Source organism: Hemitrygon akajei, chromosome 7 (genome assembly GCF_048418815.1).
Source record: "Hemitrygon akajei chromosome 7, sHemAka1.3, whole genome shotgun sequence".
Classification (NCBI taxonomy): Eukaryota; Metazoa; Chordata; class Chondrichthyes; order Myliobatiformes; family Dasyatidae; genus Hemitrygon; species Hemitrygon akajei.
Window position 1 is genome coordinate 29,147,851 of NC_133130.1, and position 21,137 is coordinate 29,168,987.

Here is a 21,137-nt window from a genome sequence, read left to right on the forward strand (position 1 = left end):
TTAAATGAGTTGCAAGATGCAATACCTTGGTATTCTGCTTTGTTATTTCATGGGAATGGAAAGATATCAGTAAACCCAGTAACTCTACTGATGCAATCTCTGATAAATGTGAGCAGTGGCATCAAGGGTAGCCTTTGTGTCTGGTTCTTCTATTTGAGGGGGATTAGAAGAGGCAGCAGCTCCATCTCTAACAATCACATGCGTATTTCTATCCTGCTGTCTTCCATCCAATCACCTTCTACTTTCCAGGATATTCCTGGAACACTGCTGTTCAGAATATTTTTTTAATTACCAATTCCATTCAACATAGTTTCCCTTCTCCCGCAGTGGACAGAGCCAAAGATCACATCTCATCAATTTCCTGCATCTCTGTTCTCATCTATTCTTCCTCTCACACCCCCTCCGCCTTAGGACAGAACAAGAACAGAGTTTTGCTGGTCCTCCCCTACCACCTACCGAATGTACCATAAGATATAGGAGCAGAAGTAGGCCATTCGGCCTGTCGAGTCTGCACCACCATTGAATCATGACTGATCCAATTCCTCCAGTCATTCCCATTCCCCTGCCTTCACCCCATACCCTTTGATGCCCTGGCACCATTAAGAACCTACTTATCTTACCATCCTTATGAATTGCCATTACATCCCTACCTATCCTTTCCTGCCATATACTCTTTACACACAACTGCCACATTTGCAGAATTAGTTCTGTCACCTCTTCCCTTCCCACCATCCCAATATGACAGGACTAACAGGATCAAATTAACCAACACACGTACCTCCTCACTGCTACATGAGTTCACTCTTTCAAAGAAATCCCCTTGGGTTTCACCCGGCATTGCTGCTATCCAGACTGACTTATTTCTCTCACTCTCCCAGATCTGATGAAGGGTCTCATGTCTGAAGCATTAATTATTTTTCTTTCCATGGATTTTGCCTGACCTGCGTAATTTTCCAGCATTTTCTATTTTTTGTTTCTTTTTCTTCCAGTCCTGCACACCGAGGTCTAGCTCACTGAGGCAAATCCCTGTGCCTAACTGTTAACAGCTCATTACCCAGGCCTAGTTGCTCAATGTCCACATTAAGTCATTTCAACTCATCCTATGACAGACATTCCCTAGTTGCATCAGTCTCATCCCCTGCTCCCATGATCTGAAGTATTAACTATTTTTCTTCTCTTAAAGTTACTACCTTAGTTGATTGTTTCTGGTTTTGTTTCAGATCTCTAGCATCTATGGTGTTTTATTTATAATTTTGGATATGTGTGCTTAGCTTATTTTGCAAGCTAATATACTATTATTGAATAAATATTACAGGCCAGTATCATGGGTGGTGGGGTTAAAGGAGGTGTAATGTGCTCCCTCCCCCTGCTTGCCTGCAGGTCATCCCCAGGCAGAGTGTAGCACCTGCTTAGCCCCCCAATCATGGTCATGTAAAGCTGTGAGAGCAGGTGGTGGATGATTGTATGAGCAGCTGGTGCATATCATAAATCCTGGTTATTTAACCACTGACACCAGGCAGGCAGTCTCTGAAGAGTATTGATAACGGCTGGGGTCACTCGTCTTGAAAGGACACTGTCCAGAAGAAAAAAATGTCAAACCACTTCTGCAGGAAAATTTGCCAAGAACAATCATGGTCATGAGACTATGATCGCCTACGCCTGAAGACATGGCAGATAATGATGATGCTAAAGTTATTGTGGCATATTTTCCTCCTGTTAAGCTGAGATAAACTATGTGGGTTTTTTATTCCTTCTGAAGCCATGGTGTCAATTGTACATTTTGCTTTATTTGTCCCTGACAGTTATCTCTGTTGCATAGTTATCTGTTCTGACATTAATCTCTTCTCTAATACCTCCTTGTGTGGCGAGTGGACTGAATCAACGTGAAACTGTAAATAGAGATGATCAAAAATGTGTTATTATCGTTGGAATATACTTCAGAAGGAAATGGGAGATTTAAAAATATAAAAACACTGAATATGTTAAAAGCTTGCCAGCAAGTTAGAGTTTTAAGTAATTAGTTTAAAGACAAGCACATAAGTTTAGCTATCACTTATCAAGAAACTAAAATTGTTTTTTGTATGCTTCAGCACTGAATTTGCCAGCCAAAGTAGAAGATATGTATCCCAATATTCCTTCCCTGGAATGCCTGTTGGAGGAGATAATGGAGCTGGCGGAATCTGGTCTACGTTACACACAGATGCCCCACGTGATGGAAGTCATTTTGCCCATGCTGTGCAGCTACATGTCCCACTGGTGGGAACATGGACCAGAGAACAACCCCGAGAAAGCAGAGCTGTGTTGCACTGCCCTCACCTCTGAGCACATGAATACCCTCTTGGGCAACATTCTGAAGATTATATCGAACAACTTGGGCATCGACGAAGGAGCATGGATGAAACGACTAGCAGGTACCAGTGTTTCTGATTGGTGCTCTTTATGAAGGCTTAACACATTTTTATTGATTTTCTGGCAAAATCTACATTTCTTATCCATTTTCAATTGTCCTTAAACTAAACAGGCAACTTAAGAATCAATAGCATTAGTTAGTTTGGTTCACATATATTCCAGCCTGGGTAAGGGCAGTAGAAAGGCCTAGATAGAGTGGGCATGGAGAGGGTGTTTCCAATAGTGGGAGAGTCTAGGACCAGAGGCAACTCTGTATAGAACTCTGTATAGAGGCAACTTCTGTATAGAAGAATGTCCCTTTAGAATAGAGATGGGAGGAATTTCTTTAGACAAATGGTGGTAGAATTCATTTCCATGGATGATTGTGATGGTAAAGTCATTGAATATATTTGAATCTGAGATTGATATGTTCTTGATTAGTAATATTGCCAAAGATTATGGGGAGTAGGCAAGAAAAATGGAATTAAGAAGACAAGTAAATCATCAATGATCGAACGGTAGAGCAGACTCGATGGACTGAATGGTCTAGTTCTACTCCTATGTCTTTTGGTCATTTCCATCCATGAAGGACATCAGTGAACCATGTGGGTTTTAATAATAATCCAGTAGTTTCATGGTTACTGTTGCTGCGCAAAGATAGAGAAAGTGATTCCAGATTTATTTCATTATACGATTTGAAATTGCCCAGCTGGGTTATGGTGAGACTCAAACTCATGTCAATCTGAGTGCAGAATGCTGGATACTAATCCAGCAATTTAACCACTGTGCTAGTGTATTGGACAGATACAGTATGGGGCATGGAAAAAAAGCTGAATATCACCAACAACATTTTCAGCTGCTTAATAATTGGATGGAAAGTGCAGAGAATAATTTCCATATTTTTCACCTCTATAAAGCTGAAGGTAGATTCAGAAAATAGACTATATTCTGTAACACCATTAAATTGAACTTGCCCCTTATGCTATTAGAGACAAATTTATTTTCCAGTTGGGGAATCTTTACTTATCTGACATAGTAACTAATGCGCTTGTTTGAGTCATCTTCATTCCTAATAATACATGACATTTCTCCTCTACTAGTCAGCCTTAAAATTGATACTTGGACTGCAGTGTTGAAAGAAATACTTTAATGCTCTGCAGACATCCATTCATATTGTGTGCTCAGAAGACATTAGCTGCAGGAGGACTCATCAATTAAAATGGGAATTGTGCCTTTGACTGAAGCCAGACTGAAAAATGTGCGTGTGCTAAAAACGCAATGGTGTGCAGAGTTACAGCGATAAAACTTTTTTAATGCCTGTATGCTCAAGTGTCTGTCTGGATGCCTCTTAAATGTTTTGATTTTATCTACTTTTACACTTTATTCTACATTCTGTTTTTTTCCCCTCGTAGTACCCTAATGCACAGCTGTAATGAATTGATCTGTTTCAGTGGCATTGCAAACGGGGTTTTGACTGTACTTTGGTACGTTTGACAGTAAAGAGCCAATTTTCCCTCTTGCAGCAGTCCACTTCAGGTACCTACCACTCCCAATGTAAAAAAAAATAGTCTTGCCAAACTCTTTTAAACTTTCACCCTTTCGCCTTCAATCTACGGCCTCTTGTATTTGACATTTCCACCCGAGGGAAGAGGGGCATAATTAACTACCCTGTCTATGCCTCTCATCATTTTGTATACAGTACTCCTATCAGTTCACCCTCAACCTCTAATATACGATTAATCTACAATAGAAGATAATCTACGATTTTCCATCCTCTCCTTATCGCTAATATAGACCAATCCAGGCCGAAGTTTTATACAGTTCTATTACTAAATGTCATCTAGATAAAGTTTTATTCAGCTGCAATATAACTTACTGATTTTTGTCCTGATTTCTCTCAGTGGTGAAGGCAAACATGCTACTGTATATGCCTTATTTCTACTTGTGTTATCACTTTCAGGGAACTATAGCCTTGCTCTGCGAGATCCTTCTGTAAATCTGTGCTCCTAAGGGTCCTGCCATTTACTGTATACTTCCTTCCTGCTTTTATACAAATATCTTTGCTTTTCTATCGAAAAGAAGAAGGGGTGTCTAAAGCTAGAGAACATAGATTTAATCTGAGGTATGCAGACGTGGCTGCCAGAAGACTTGATGGAGGCAGACGAAGTATTGATGTTTAAGAGGCAGGTACTTGAATGAGAAAGGCACAGTGGCTAAGTGGGAATATAATGATGGTCAGTGGGATGAATGTCCAGTATCTATGCTGTACAACTCTAAGAGTTTATGACTGTAATAACTATAAGTAAGGATATTGAAAAGGAGTGTATGTTTTCAGTTGTGTGTATTTTTTTTTGCTGCATTGGTGGTCTTGGTGCTATGCAGCACTGAAGGCAGACCTGAATCCCATTCAGCCTGAGCTGCTTCATCAGCCACAATTTCCTTCTCTTTCCCCACAATCTTACAATTTGCCTTGTGTATTAATCTAATTCCCCCTCAGAAGTTCCAATTGAATGTGCTTCCAACCGATTTCTCGAACTCACTGCTTTGCTTCCAACAGTATTCTCACTGCCGATTATCAGCAAAGTGAAACCGCAGCTCCTGAAAACTCACTTCCTTCCCTTGATGGAAAAGCTGAAGAAGAAGGTGGCCACAGTGGTTTTGGAAGAGGAACACCTAAAGGCTGAGGGCAGAGGAGATATGTCTGAAGCTGAGTTGCTAATTCTGGATGAGTTTACTGTGCTGGCTCGAGATCTTTATGCTTTCTACCCACTGCTGATCAGATTTGTGGATTATAACCGGTAAGATAGTTTTATAAATATTGGGCTGCACTGATTTAAAAATATAACCATTGTTGAGAGTCACAAATCTGCCAAATCCCTTTGGAAACACAATCTTTTGGTGAAGTCACTACTAAGCTCTAGGGAGTATCTGTTACTTCTACTCAATCTTCTCTCATAGATCATCTCTCGCAACCCAGAGTCAATCTAAAAAGGTTTATTAGATTGATCAAAAAACAAATAACCCATTCCTGATACAAGTATGCAGAAATCCAAGTCTACTTTCACTAAAGAACTGCACAGTTGCAGTAAGGCTCCTTACTTTTGCCCTTGAAACCTTTTGGCAATACAAGCCAACACAGCATATTCCTCCCTAATTAGCTGACCCATAAAGCCCTGATCTCCCTCGACAGTTTACTTTTTTTGATCTCTGTCGTGATAACATCACAGATGCTGTTCCCATCCTTCTTTGAGGCTCGATATCAGGTTTTGTTTGGCAGTGGTCCTCTAAAGCTCCTTGGGATGTTTTACCATGTGAAGTAAACTGAAAAACTAAAGCAGGATCAGGATGAATGACCTCTTGAGCCTGCCAAACAATTCAGTGTCAATGGTAAAATCCATAAACCCTCTTTCCTGTATCTTCTGATTCTTTTAAATCTCCAAGAATCTATCAATCTCATGCTTGAATATACTTGGTAACCAAACAGAGACTTGAGTGAAGGAATTTCAAAGGTTTATAATCTTCTAGGTACAAACCTTTCCTTGTCTAAAAGAACAATCCCTTATCCAGAGATTACCCCCAAGTTCCAGACTCAGCACTGTAAGTAATCCTATAAATATTGCCTTTTTCAATGAGATTGTCTCTCTAATGAAAAGGAATATGAAAAAAAGAGCTGTATATATTAGTATCCTGCCTGGCCTGCTGAGTTCCTCCAGCATTTTGTGTGTGTTGCTCGGATTTCCGGCATTTGCAGATTTTCTTTTGCTGTATAAAATAGATATGTAAAAACAGGATCTAGTGTTTTCTTGGCATATGTGATGAATAAACTCTTCACGGGCTTCCAGCCGGGTTCAAGAGTCGACTGTAACTGCCATTTCAATGACAAACTCTGCCATTTTTATCAGATATGATGCCTGGGCATGTCTAGTCCAGTGTTATTTATACCCCCGTAGTCTGTCCCTCCTGATTGGTTAGTCTGCATCCATCAGGTTTCTGCCCTTCCACCTAGTTTACAATTGAATTCCAGTTTTTATTTAGAGTGAGACCATCATCTTTGTTAAAATTCTTTTCCTTCAACTTTATTTCAATGGCTTTCTTTACCCGATTGGTAAAAGCCCAAAAATGGTCCCAAAAGCCATTGGCAGGGCATAGTATTTTTGTGCTGTCAAACTCAATCCAGTGGCCATTGTGAATGCAATGTTCTGCTGCCACCAATTTCTCCAGGTAACCCAAAAGGGTACACATCCTTTTCCCCTTGATGCGGGTTTCCGTCAGGCCAATATACACTGCTCAGCTTTCACAGAGAATCCTGTAAATGCCAGCCGACCTGAGTCCCAGGTCATCCTTGACCCACATAAGCTGTGATTTGAGCTCCCATATGGGCTTGTGGATGGTATAAATCTGGTATTTCTTCAGGATCCTGCTGATCTTTCCAGACACCATGGAATATAGGGAAGACAGTGAATATAGGAAATATAGGGAATTTTAACGTGCAAAAACCATTTTGGACTTGGGGAGTCTCCCCGAAGAAATAAGACAATTATGCACGATGTTCCTATAGAATGGCTACAAGATGAAGGAAATCAATCGGGCCCTCAAAAGGGCCAACCATGAAACCTAACAATGAGGAGGAACCAGTTGCTTACTGCCTGTCTTCCATATATTTCCACTGTGCTACGCCAATGGCTTTTGGAACCGCCTGGTGAAGGAAGCCATTGAAATAAAACTAGAAGAAAAGAATTTTAACAAAGATGAAGCTGTCACTATAAATAAGAACTGGAATTCAATTGTAAACAAGGTGGGAGAGTAGAAACCTGATTGGATGAGGACTAACATATCAGGAGGGACGGACTATAGGGGTATAAATACCATCAGATTAGACGTGCCCAGGCATCATCCCTGATGAAGATAGAACTTATCATTGAAATGTCAGTTATAATTGACACCAGCACCTGATGGGAATCTGAGAAGAGTTTTATTTGTCAAATAAATATAGCATTCTGCTTGGGCTTGATTGCTGTGTGGTGTTCAAACTTTTGGAAACACAGCATAAGTACCTGTAATTTTTATGCACATTAGCAGAAAAAGTGTTGCTTCTTCAGAACTTTTTTTTGTTTATGATAGACTGTTTGAAGATAATATAATTTCAGAATACTTGTATCACATAGGAATTTGGAGAAACAACAAATTAACTTTTGTTGAATATAATGTGTTTAATTGCATAATGGTGCTGATGCTTTGCAGTAGTTCAACTCAGTTAAAAATATGTTGCTAATGATTTTCATTTGTACTCAGTGTCTGAGGCTTCTCACTTAAGTGTCCAACAATAATTTGTCAGCATTGATGGATTCCAGTTGGTCTGGTATCTTTTCTCCATGACCGCAATGTCCTGGTGAAACCTTTCTCCATGCTCGTCACTAACAGCACTAAGATTTTCAGGGAGGAAGTCTATATGGGAATGTAGAAAAGGAATCTAGTGACAAGTTGCATTTCATGGTTTTATATGCTTGAAGCATGCTTTCAACCAGCTGCATGTAATTTGGTGCTCTGTAGATGCCAAGAAAAATTTCAACAACTTCCTTGAATGCCTTCCATGTGATTTTCTCTGGTCCTACTAGAAATTCTTCAAATTGCCTGTCATTGATGACCTATTTGATTTGTGGACCAACAAAAATGTTTTCCTTAATGTTGGCATTAGTTATTCTGGGAAGCATCTATCTCAAATATCAAAATCCTTCATAGTAATTTTTGTACCTGGTGACAGCATTTTCCATCCTTACAGTCCTGAACCCAATAATTATTACTAAAAGCTGTCCTGCCATGCAGCTGCCATGCCGCTTAAGCGGAAAGCTTAAGGGAAATTTCATGGTGTTTTTCATGATCAGTAGCCCAAAATTCATGAGATACATCTAAAGGTATTCAGGAAGCAAAATCTTTGTTGTCCAGTGTAATTATCATAGAGAACAAAGAGAGTGCAGCTTGTGTAATCTGGAGCAAAAGTACAAACTGCTGGAAGGGCACATCAGTGGATGTAGAGAGAGAACCAACGTTTTATGTCAAAACCATGTATTAGGACCATAGTTAACTTGGGTTAGCTAAGAGTCAGAATGGGGGTTTGAGAATGGAGTCATATAAAGGCCAGGTCAAACTAGGAAAGGATGACATACTTCCTGCACCTGAGAAAATGCAGGATGGGAGTTAGTGATCCCGATAAGCCTTTATGTTAATTCAGTGGTCTTAGGGTTACCATTACTGATGCCAGTCATTTTCATTTATTTAATTTGAATTTAAATAATATGGTGGGATTTGAACTTACTTTAAAGATCAACAGTTGACCTCTTGGAATTGAGTCTGGTAATATAACCACTATGTCAGTGTACCAGTTGCACTCTTGATTTCTGATTTGGAGATGATGGAAAACTACCCAGCTTCTCCTGGTCACACTGCTTGCAGATGAACCTGGTATTCCTTATTAATTTCAGTAATTCCTTAACACCTTTATACTTGGACTGTCTTTTACAAGTGGCAGCCAAGTTGCATCTCATAAAACTTAATTTTCCATCTATCAACTGATGGGCTTCCTGGAGCAGCATTCTTCCTTCCCACAGGATGACTTAGCCCAATTTTTGATTCCAACACGGAAGAGTTAAAGTGATACACAGCTTCTCAGATTTACCCATGAACTCTCTTCTTGTTCCATTTCAGTGCAAAATGGCTGAAAGAACCAAATTCTGATGCAGAAGAGCTTTTCCGTATGGTGGCTGAAGTTTTCATTTACTGGGCAAAATCTCACGTGAGCAAATATTCATCATAACACTAGCATTTAAAATATTCTCAATAAAGACGTTCATATTTTATCAATCTTATTCTCTTCCAACGTGTGTTTTTTTGTAGAATTTCAAAAGGGAAGAGCAGAACTTTGTGATTCAGAATGAAATCAACAACATGTCTTTCCTCATCACTGACACAAAATCCAAGATGTCCAAGGTTTCAAATTTGTTATGTATTTTTCTGTACTTTATATATTATAAAAACATCTACTTTTATTTTAGGTAGCATTGCAATGAATTTAAAGTTACCGGTATATGTATATTTTATTAGACATTACTCCAGTTCATTGGATAGCTGAGCTTAAGACCATTTATACATCTGAAATATCCCATGAAATAAGACCCTCATTTATAATTGCATGTAACATTCTTGCTCCATGATACCATGTAAAACAATCAAATAGATGAATTATTTCTTTTATAAATCTACCAGTTGCCTATACCTCTTCCCACCCTATCTCTTCCCACTAATTGCCCTCCTGGCACATATTCCTGCAAGTGACAGATATGCTACATTTATCTTACCTCCTCCCTTCCTCCATTCAGTGCCCCAAACAGCCCTTCCTGGACTGGAATCTGTTGGGGGTTATCTACTGTATCCAGGCTGCTCTACATTGGTGAGACCGGATGTAAATTGGGGAACTGCTATATTGATCGTTTCCGTTCCTTCCGCCAAAAGTGGAATTTTCCAGGAGCCAAACATTTTAACTTTCTCCCAGTTCCTGTTCTGACATGTTAGAACATAGAACATAGAAAATCTACAGCACATTACAGGCCCTTCGGCCCACAATGTTGAGCCCACCATGTAACCTACTCTAGAAGCTGCCTAGAATTTCTCTCCTGCATAGCCCTCTATTTTACTAAGCTCCATGTACCTATGTTGGACCATTGCCTCCTCTTTTGCAATGATGAGGTCACTCTCAGGGTGGAGGTGCAACACCTCGTATTCCATCTGGGTAGTCCTCAAACTGATGGCATAAGTATTGCTCTTCTGGTAATTCTTTTTCCTCCCCCTTCCCTCTCCTTCTATTCCCACTCTGGCCTCTTACCTCTTCTCCTAACCTGTCTACTACCTGCCCCTGGTGCCCCTCCTCCCTATTCTCCTTCTTCCTCCTCTCCTATCATATTCCTTTTTCTCCAGACCTCTACCTTTCCTACCCACTTGGCTTCTGCTATCGCCTTCTAGCTGGTCCTCCTTCCCCTCCCTCAATCTTTTTACTCTGGTGACTTCCCCCTTCCTTTCCAATCCTGAAGAAGGGTCTCAGCCCAAAACATTGACTGCTTATTCGTTTCATCAGAGGTTCCCAACCTGGGGTCCACAGACCCTTTGCTTAATGGTATTGGTTGACAAAATAAAAAAGGTTTGGAACCCCTGCTGTAGATGCTGCCTGACTTGCTGAGTTTCTCCAGCATTTTGTGTGTCAAGCTGAATTACTTACTCTCCTGTTGTCCTATGAAGGTTGGTCTCAAAAAAAGATGTAACCAAATAGAGGGCAAAACTATTATTTCCAGATTTATATGCAAATTAAGTTCAGAGTACTCAAGCCTGACTTCTCCATTGCAATGGTACATTAGTGATTATACCAATAATTTTATATTGGTTTGCTCTGAATTGGAAGACTTTTCAAGGCTGCATGTAATATCAAGTCTGTTGCCATAATAAATGAACATAATTGAATAATTCTCTTGTTAATTAAACCTAGTGACACCCGACCAGTGGATTTATGCATGATTTACTTATCCTCTCACTACATTTATCTGGAGCAGTTATTCTACTTTTATTGGGCAAAAGTGCTGGAGGATGTGTTTCCTCAGTTTTTTAAATAAACTCTGTTACTGATTAAATTGACTTGGTAAACTATTTGTCATGAGTAATGGGTCCTGGCCTTTCCCCAGTTCATTGATGAAGTTGACACCAAGTAGGATGGATGGATATTGGGCAGTAGGTGTTGTCTATATGGACTTTGTAAGACCTTTGACAAACTATCATGTGGTAGCTGATCTGGAAGAGTCGGTCGCATGGGGGGAGCTGCAGAGGTGAATTTAGAATTGGTTTAATGATAGGTAGCAAAGGGTGAATTGAAAGCAAATTCTCTAACTGGAGGACAGTGGCTAGTGGGTGCCTTAGGGGTCAGTAATGGGACCTCTGTCATTCATTACTTATGTAAGTAATTTGGATATGAATATATAATACACAATTAGCAAGACTGCCGATAATACTAAATCAGTAAGTCTTGTTGATAGTGGGGGTGTTTACAATGATTTGCAAAGAGATCTTGATCAGTTAAGGATATGGGCTGAGGAATGGCAAATGGATTTCAAATACATTTCAATGCATTTTTGGACAGTCAAACCTGTGAAGCGTCTATACAACGAATAGCAGGATATTGAGAAGTGTGATGGAACAAAAGGACTTGGGAGTACACATGCACAATTTGATGAAAGCAGCTCCTTAAGTAGACAGGATGGTGAAGAAGACATTTAGCTTGCTGGCCTTCAGCATTCAGGGCAGTGAGTTTAGGACTAGAGACATTATGTTGCAGTTATACATGTCATTAGTGAGGCTGCATGTAGAGAATTTTGTCTAGCTTTGGCCATCCTTTCAGAAGAAGAATATTGTCATGTTGAAAATGGTGCAGAAAAGACTTATGAGGATGCTGCTGGGCTAAACAGCCTGAGTGATAGGGAGAGGTTAGCCATGCTAGATCTTTATTCCTTGATCTGCAGGAGAACAAGAGGTGACATCACATAGGTTAATGAAACCACGAAAAGTATGGATAATGTGGATAGTCATAGTCTTTTGCCCAGGATTGGGGAATCCAAAACATGTACAAGATAAGATGGGAGCGATTTAGAACAGAGGACATAGAAAAATTTAACAGAGACCTGAACTATAACTTTAAACAGAAGGCAGTGAATACCTGGAATGAGAGAGAAAGTGGTCGAGGCAGGTACAATTACAAAATTTAAGAGGCATTTGGATAAGTATATAGAGAGGAAGGGCTGGAAGGTTGTGGGCAATAGGGACCAGCAGGGAGGATATACAATAGAGACTGCAGGTACTGAAAAACTGGAGTAGCATATTCAAAATTCTGGAGGAACTTAGCAAGTCAGGCAGCATCTATTGAGGGAAATGGACAACTGATATTTTGGGCCAAGAGCTTCTTGAGTTCTGATGAATGTCTTGGCCCAAAATGTTGGTTGTTTATTTCCCTTCCTAGATGCGGCCCGACCTGCTAAGTTTGTCCGATATTTTGAGTCTGTTGCTAGCAGGGAGGATGGTGTTGTTGGAATGAAGGGCATGCATCACACTATAAATCTTCGATTCTGGTCTGTACTTACAGATTGCGCCATGGATCAACCTATTCTGAGTTCCTGTCAGGGTTGAATCACTACAGTGCCTGTACTTCCTGCTCTGGCTGTTGAATGCCTCTCCTCTAGGATTGGTGACAGAATGTTCAGATGTCTTGCCCTTAAAACGTGTGACAGCAACACAATTTTTTTTTAATCTGTTAAGGAAGTCAACTATATTTCTATTTTCACAGGGAAGTGTGTCTGATCAAGAGAGGAAGAAATCAAAGAGGAAAGGAGACCGCTATTCTCTGCAAACATCCCTCATAGTTGCAGCACTGAAGAGGCTACTGCCTATTGGGTTAAACATTTGCGTGCCTGGTGACCAGGAACTAATCTCATTGGCCAAAAATAGGTTTAGCATGGTAGGCACACTACAAATTGGATTTTTTTCCCAGTAATGTCTAATTGTCTTGCCTTCAACCATTTTAGTATATTGGCAAGAAAATGCCCATGGTGTTACTTTAGAGCAGTGGTTCCCAACGTGGGGCGTACGCCCCACAGGGGGGTAATTTGATTTTTAAGGGGGGCAATTCGAGAATGAGTTATTAACAGTGAATTTTTTCTAGTAAGTCTGTGTGAGTATGAGTGTGTGTGCGAGTTAATACATATGTGTATATACAGTATGCATACATAAAAATACTTGTGTGTATGTACATGTGTAATTGCGTATGTACTGTATATATAGTGTATCACCATCATTACAACCATCAAATGGCTTTCATAATTAAATTAATGAATTGACTGATGTAGGAATGAATGAACAAGTCCAAACGCGTAAGAAACTCGTACGAGGTCGTGCCAATGCTGCTTTTTGCAGTAGCTTTCGGTTCTTGGTGGTGTGAAGGTGTGTACATTGCGTCATCTCTTTTAAACGGTGTATCTGTCTTTGTATGCTGTAGAAACGAATCGGCATTGTTTTATTTATTTATTATTATTATTATTTTAATATCACTTAAATGTTCTTTTTTTTTTACAATTTCTTAGTAATTTCTTCCTCAGAACTTTAACAGTCCTTTGGTTCTTTTATTTTTCTCTTTCATGAATGCCATGTTCTTTGGAAGCTTGTTTAAACCAAGTTAATGGTCTTTTAGGCTTCCTCCAGGTGAATAGGAGTTCACTTTTTGGATTATATATCACCACAGGGGGCATCAGGATTTTAGAGGTGATTAGGTGGGGCATGGCCAAAAAAAGGTTGGGAACCACTGCTTTAGAGCCTTGTATGTGCAACCAGATTGCAAATAAAATGTTTTTGACTCAGAATAGTTAAGATCAGGAATTTACTGCCCGCTGAGGTGCTGGAAATTGAATCAGTTGGTGCCTCACAGGGATTTGGGTATACACTGGAGAATGAATAATGTGCAGGGCTGTGGAGAAGGAGGAGGGAATGATGGGATTGCTTAATCTCGTTTGGCCAAATAGGCCTTGTTCTGGGGCCTAGCAGTTTTGTGTTTTAATTCTGCAATCAAAGAGGACAGCTAAGCAGCTATAACCATATAACAATTACAGCACAGAAACAGGCCATCTCGGCCCTTCTAGTCCGTGCCGAACGCTTACTCTCACCTAGTCCCACCGACCTGCACTCAGCCCATAACCCTCCATTCCTTTCCTGTCCATATACCTATCCAATTTTTAAAAAAATGACAATATCGAACCTGCCTCTACCACTTATACTGGAAGCTCGTTCCACAGAGCTACTACTCTCTGAGTAAAGAAGTTCCCCCTCGTGTTACCCCTAAACTTTTGTCCCCTTGTGGTGAACTACATATACCTGTCTGGACACGCCCCTCTGCTGACTGCTCCTGTAGCTCCGCCCACAGACCCCTGTATAAAGGCGATTGGAGGCACTGCTCCTCCCTCAGTCTCCAGGATGTTGTGTGGTAGCCTCTTGCTGCTAATCGTGGTCTCTTGCAGCTAATAAAAGCCTATCATTTACCTCCCGTCTCTGAGAGTTATTGATGGTGCATCACACCTAACTCTCAACTCATGTCCTCTTGTTTAAATCTCCCCTACTCTCAATGGAAAAAGCCTATCCACGTCAACTCTATCCCCCTCATAATTTTAAATACTTCTATCAAGTCCCCCCTCAACCTTCTACGCTCCAAAGAATTAAACTAGGATTGAAGGAATGCTGATACCTTGGGGGTTACACAGAAGAAGAGGGTGAAGTCTTTTGAAGAATTTGAAAATAAAAATACTAACTTTATAACCTGTGCTTCACTTAAATAAATCCAGTTCAGCAAGTATAGTGATGGTCTATGGGCCTGGTCCAAGCGACAATGAGAGTAGTTTTGGATGACACTATGTTTACAGAGAAGTGGTTGGCTGAGAGTATGATGGTGTAGTCAAGATTAGAAGCACCAGGTATATTGGTGATGAAGATTTTACTGATGGCTGACACCATTTAAGGTTGGTGACACTTCCACAGAACTGGGAGGCTGTGTGGGGAATTTATTACCTCCAAAGCAGGGCTGAGGGAAAGAGTGGGTGTGTAAGACTGAAGACTATATGGAGATAGGCTGAGATAGATCAAATGGTTACAGAACAGGAGTGCCGACTATTAGTGAGACATCTTAAACAAATTGGGTGAGACAGGGAGTTGAGCACAATAATGGGGAATGATGAGAGAGCAGTTTACCTGAAATTTCAGGCTTCAGTGTTCTTTCTGTGAAGATTTCAAACTGCCAGCATTGAAGATAAATGCTGTTGTACTATTTTACTTTGGGCCTCAGTATGACAATGAAGGAGGGGACAGGCAGGCAAGTTGGAATGGGATTGAGAATTGAAATGGTGTGCAACAGAAATCTCAGGATCACACCTGTGGACTGAGTGCAGATGCTCTCCAAAGCTGAAGACACTGTTTGAGTTCTTCCAGCATTTCTGCTTTTGTTTCATGTTCAAATGTTAATAGTGTTATTGTTTTTCCATTTTCAGTTGAACATGATGGGCTGAATGGCCTAATTCTGTTCCTATGTCTTACGGTCTTATATATATTTAAAGTTGATTTTAACAGGTTCTTGCTTAGTAAGTGTGTCAACGGTTACGGGGACAAGGCAGGTGAATAGGGTTGAGGGAGATAAGAAATCCCTCTCTATTACACTGCCGTAGGGTGGCACGGTAGCATAGTGGTTAGCGCAATGCTTTGCAGTCCCAGTGACCTGGGTTCAATTCCTGCTGCTGCCTATAAGGAATTCATACGTTCTCCTCACGACTGCGTGGGTTTGCTTATGGGTTTGCTCAGGTTGCTCTTCCCATAGTAGATTAATTGGTCATTGTAAACTGTCCTGAGATTAGGATCAAATATGGGGATTGCTAGGTGGTGTAGCTTGAAGGGCCGCAAGGCCTATTCTGCACTGTATCTCAATAAAATAAAAAAAATAAAAACCAGCCATGACAGATTCGACTCTAAGGGCTGAAAGGCCTAACTCTTCTTGAATGTCTTCTGGGACTGAGGCAGGTACTCTGTCACAAGGATGTACCCTCGGCTTTCTCTGTTTTCAGTATGAGTTCGCCTTGATGGTTTACCATTTGTGCCTCCTGCATTTGAAAAATAACTCAGTAAAGTTGATGGATGCAGGATAACAGTTTCTTAGTGCAGAAGCATCTGTAGTCAGAGAAATCAGGATGATATGGGACACAACATCTCTGTGTATCCGGAATATAAATGCAATTAGTCCTAAGTGCCCTCCAATGTTTTGTGGTGATGCTGAATTTCATTAAGTAATGGACTAGTAACATATTTCTGATATTGTTATGGCATAAGATGGCTGTGATCCATCCTCTATCTGGTCTCCTGTTTCTTGCCATGACTACTAAAACATCCCCTTTGTTCAGCAGTGACATGAACTTAGTAGCCAGATTCTTATTCTGCTCAGGGTATGTAACGATAATTAACTGTCTGCAATTCATCTGCTGTTTCCAGTTACAGGTTACTTTTGTGCAATTCATCTGATATCTAGGGTTTATGCTTCAGTGTGACGGTCTTGGGTTTATCTATAGGCTGCAGACAGTAACTCACATATTATCTTTAATGGATGGAAACCATTGGCTGGGAGAGCAGGGAAATAGATTAAATTGGCCACAGTGTTCTGAGCTTGTAACATTGCTTCTGCAATCATTATGGTCACTTTCTACTTCAATACGTATGTTGATTCTTTTATTCTTAAATATAATAAGCAGCTCTAATTTTGGGGGAGCTCCTGCCAGTGAACCTTGGGCACATTCTTTGAGTCACACTTTGTTGTCTTGATCTCCTCACATCTCCTGTGGGCACTCAGTGATCTTGTTAAATGTGAGTCTCCTGGATCCCTGGCGATGTTAAAGTGTGATGAGCATTACTCCTTTCTTATCTCCAGCACAGTCTTTGTGACTGTCCCCTTTCAATAGAAATTGCCCTGCAGTCAGCTGTTGGATATGCCCTACTGTTTTAAAAGTGTGTCTATAAACAGCTGCTCAAGCAGCATAGTTAATGATGCATCTTTAACTTTAGCTCATTCCTGGTTCATCAGAATTCCCACAATAAAATGTCGTCATTCCTGAAGGATCTTAAGCAACAGTGCTCTATGAGTAGTTTCTCGGCTCAGGTTTCTATAATCAAAATCTGAATCAGAATCAAGTTTAATATCACCAGAATATGTTGTGAAATTTGTTAACTTTGCCGCAGCGGTACAATGCAATACATGATAATAGAGAGAAGTAATGTAAAACAGGTACTGAGGTAGTGCATGTAGGCTCAATGCCTATTCAGAAGTCTGATGGCACAGGGAAAGAAGCTGTTCCTGAATCGTTGAGTGAGTGCCTTCATGCTTCTGTACTTCCTTCCTGATGGTAGCAATGAGAAGAATGCATGTCTTGGGTGGTGGAGGTCCTTAATGATGGACACCACCTTTCTGAGGCACCACTCATTGAAGATGACCTGGATACTATGAAGGCTAGCACCCACGATGCAGCTAGCTAATTTTACAACTCTCTGCAGCTTACTTAAAACCTGTGCAGTAGCACCCCCCCACCCCACCACTACCACCCCACCTTCCACAACCAGACAGTGATGCAGCCAGTCAGAATTCTCTCCTTGATACATCTGTAGTAATTTGTGAGTGTTTTTGATGACATACCAAATTTCCTCAAACTCCTAATGAAATATAGCTGCTGTCTTGCCTTCTTTATAGCTGCATCGATATGTTAGGTCCAGGTTAGGTTCTCAGAGATATTGACACCCAGGAACTTGAAATTGCTCTCTCTCCATTTCTGATCCCTCTATGACAACTGGTCTGTGTTCCCTTCCCTTTCTGAAGTCCACAATCATTTCTTTGATCTTACTGGTATTGAGTGCAAGGTTGTTGCTGTGACACCACTCAAGTAGGTGGTATATCTCATATATGGCTGATATATATAAATAATGGGTATAGCTCAATAATAACCCTTTGTGTGAAATGAAAAATAATATTAGACATATTCTTGTTCTTTCAATACTTGAGAGAGACTATCATTTTGACAGCTGGACTTTTATTGGCTGAACGCATCTCTAAAATTCTCAAAGATGTGAAACATCGTATACAAGTATTTGAAAAAAGTAAGATCATTAATTGTTCTCCCAATTATGCTGCAACTGTTTTATTGATCAAGTAAGGAGAAATGCATGACTTTGTAGATCTGTGGAAGGTAGTTTGTTAAAATTTAATGACTTTTCGTTCTTGAAACAGAAAGACACGGAGGATGAAGTTAGAGAAATAATCCGCAATAATCTACACCTTCAGGGAAAAGTAGGTTTCTGGCATGACTTACTGGCCAATTGCTGTTTTAATGCATGTTATAAAACTGCTGCTCTTTGATTTACTCTGCAGTGTAGAGCTTGGATCTTAAGCATGCTTCGTTGAACATGGTGCCTGGTGATTACATCTTTTATCTGTTAAATTCACACATGTTTGCCTCTTTCCCCCCCAGCATGTCTGCATGCTACCTTTCAGTTACAATTCTTTTATTATATGGAATTGCTGAAGAGGCTAATCATCATTCAGAAAAAGATGCATGACAAACCTTTCAAGTCCAGTTTGAAGCTCACTGACTCAAGTCCACATTTCTTAGCTAGACCATGTATTCAAAGGAGCTTGACCTTGTAAAAATGTTTTGCTGCAGTCAGCATTAATCCTCGAAGTCCTCGACCCACATTGAAACAAACTTCATTCTTTGACCACTTACCCATGACGAGGCAAAGATCCAGTCAAATTGGTTTGAGATATTGGCTAGCAAGACCAATAAAACCCTGAAAATATAAGGGACCACCACTGTAAATGATTATTTTAGGCACAAGAAACTGTTTGTAGATATGTGGGATAAATGTGAAAACCTGAATAATCTACATAAGTAACTAATAAAAACAGATAGCACCAATCTTCTGTGATGTGCTGATTTTCAATTGTGTAATTTTATTTTGCAATAGACCAGGTTTTCACGTATCTTTATAAAAAGGATTGCGTTTTGGTCAGATACTGTCAGAATTTATTCTTAAATATGATAAAATATTTAGTTCAAATACAAGTGAATAAATACATTCCTATCTATCTGTGTATTATTAGATTGCAGTTCTCAGAGAACAAAATCCCAATATTGGATTAAGAAAAAAGTTCACTTAACCAAAGGATATGCTTGGCTTTTTATTTTGGAATCACGTTGCTTATAAATTGACGTTAACCAATCAGTTTCTAGGACATAGGCCATAAAACAGGTTAAAATAACAGGAGTTTGCTCTATATCGGATATATTATTTCAATTTTTGTGTCTCCATTGCTTTAATGGTATATCTTATAGAGGTCAATCATGCAGGTAACAGTTACAGTTTAGATATGCTGTTTACGAATTAAACAAATACAGGTGCCAAAATTGTATTTTGCTATGTACTCTAAAGCTACAGCACCCTTTTGAAAGACAATCACCAAAAAAAGCGATGTTATTTATTATGCAAGTTCCAAGTCACTTATCGCCCAGTTTCCTTCCCTTAACCAGAAGATTGATTCCTCACAGGCAGAAGCATTTCAGTGGAGGTATCATCAGGTATTGCTGACACACACATAGTTGCCATTAACCCAGTGCAACACCTGTGCCAAGAAATATCCAAAGTGCAATAAAATCACTCACTTGAAGTGGGACAAAATAGTAAAAAACATTAAAGTGTCATGCCATTAATCCAAACACTACATCTTAACCTCAATGCGGATTCTGTAACCATTTTTTAACCTTTGTAACTTCTTTTGTAATCCATTTTTTAATCTTTTTTTCTGCAAGTGTTTCTGTGTACATGAATATTTTGGATTCTGGGCTTGTGTGCTTTGCAATAATTTATGGGTATTGGCTGCCTCTTCCATCTGATTTGTACAAATGATATTGTGGTTTCTTATAGATTTCTATCATTTAATAGCCTTGATTTTACATTGTATTGCTTAGAGAAATATTGTTATGAAAAATCTGAATGCATTCCATGTTTTGACAATCAGAAACCATTCAAAACCCCTGTTACCAGGACCCTAAGTATACCTTTGGAATATTCATATTGTGTAAATGTGTACAACAGTTTAAAAAACCCTTTCTCGATCTTCATTCATCCTGTATTTCTAATCTGCAATTTTAATTTAAGTTGTTCAGAAGTAATTATGTTTTATGGCTGTAGATTGTGTGATTAGTTAAGAGTACTGGAAAGATTTATTCAATGGTTTAGAAATACTCTATACTAAAAGAAAGTCATGTATGAGCTTTGGAAAAGGAACATACTGGGCTTCGTGGATGATGTGTGATAACTGACACTCGTTCCTTTCCATAGCTGGAAGATCCTGCCATTAGATGGCAGATGGCCCTTTACAAAGATCTACCCAACCGGAATGAAGATACCTCCGACCCAGAGAAAACAGTGGTGCGTGTGCTGGACATTGCCAACGTGGTCTTCCACTTGGAACAGGTCTGTTCTGTATTTAGTGTAAACGATGAACAGCAATCCTCTGCAGCTTAGTTCAGTGCAGGATATTAAGAGTAATATGGGGAGCTGCTAATGATTGTGTCAGGCATGGGAGTAGATATGGAGCGGCTGACAGTAGGTAGGAAGGGAAGAAGAAACGTGAGTCTGCCGATTTTGGAATATGTAGCAAAAAGAAAACAGGTGGAGGAACTCAGTGGCTCAACCAACATCTGCAGGGGCAAAAGGAATTTTGGTTCAAGACCTTGCATCAGGACTTATTGGCGGCTGAGGGGGAGGAGGAAAGCTGGCCAGTTTTAATCGTGTGGGGACAGGGTGCAACAGGATTCATGTAACTTCTAAATGTTTCCTATCCATGGGCATATCTTAGGACCTGATAGATGATAAGTAGAGTGAGATGGAAGGGCTATGGGTAGAGCAGAGGGCTACCCGAAGCTGGAAAATTCAATGTTCAATTGGGCTGCAGGCTACCTAAGTGATGGTGTTCCCCTTACTTGCATTCACCCTCACCGTGGCAGTGGAGAAGGTTGAGGGTATCAAACTGGTGTGGGATTGGAGGGGGTAGTTGAACCGGCGTGCTGCTGGAGAACGTAAGCGCTCTGTCTAGT

At 40.1% G+C, this 21,137-nt stretch overlaps 1 protein-coding gene across 2 annotated transcripts in view; it reads left to right on the top strand.

Annotated features, from left to right (window-relative positions):
- Nucleotides 1–21,137, top strand: part of ryr2a (ryanodine receptor 2a (cardiac)) — a 727,422-nt gene that overhangs the window by 571,419 nt on the left and 134,866 nt on the right. For both annotated transcript variants that reach the window (XM_073050574.1, XM_073050575.1), the window contains exons 66-72: nucleotides 2,091–2,411; nucleotides 4,946–5,186; nucleotides 9,091–9,178; nucleotides 9,280–9,372; nucleotides 12,761–12,931; nucleotides 18,269–18,328; nucleotides 20,380–20,514. In XM_073050574.1, coding sequence (XP_072906675.1) covers nucleotides 2,091–2,411; nucleotides 4,946–5,186; nucleotides 9,091–9,178; nucleotides 9,280–9,372; nucleotides 12,761–12,931; nucleotides 18,269–18,328; nucleotides 20,380–20,514 — 1,109 coding nt within the window. The remainder of the gene's footprint in view (nucleotides 1–2,090; nucleotides 2,412–4,945; nucleotides 5,187–9,090; nucleotides 9,179–9,279; nucleotides 9,373–12,760; nucleotides 12,932–18,268; nucleotides 18,329–20,379; nucleotides 20,515–21,137) is intronic.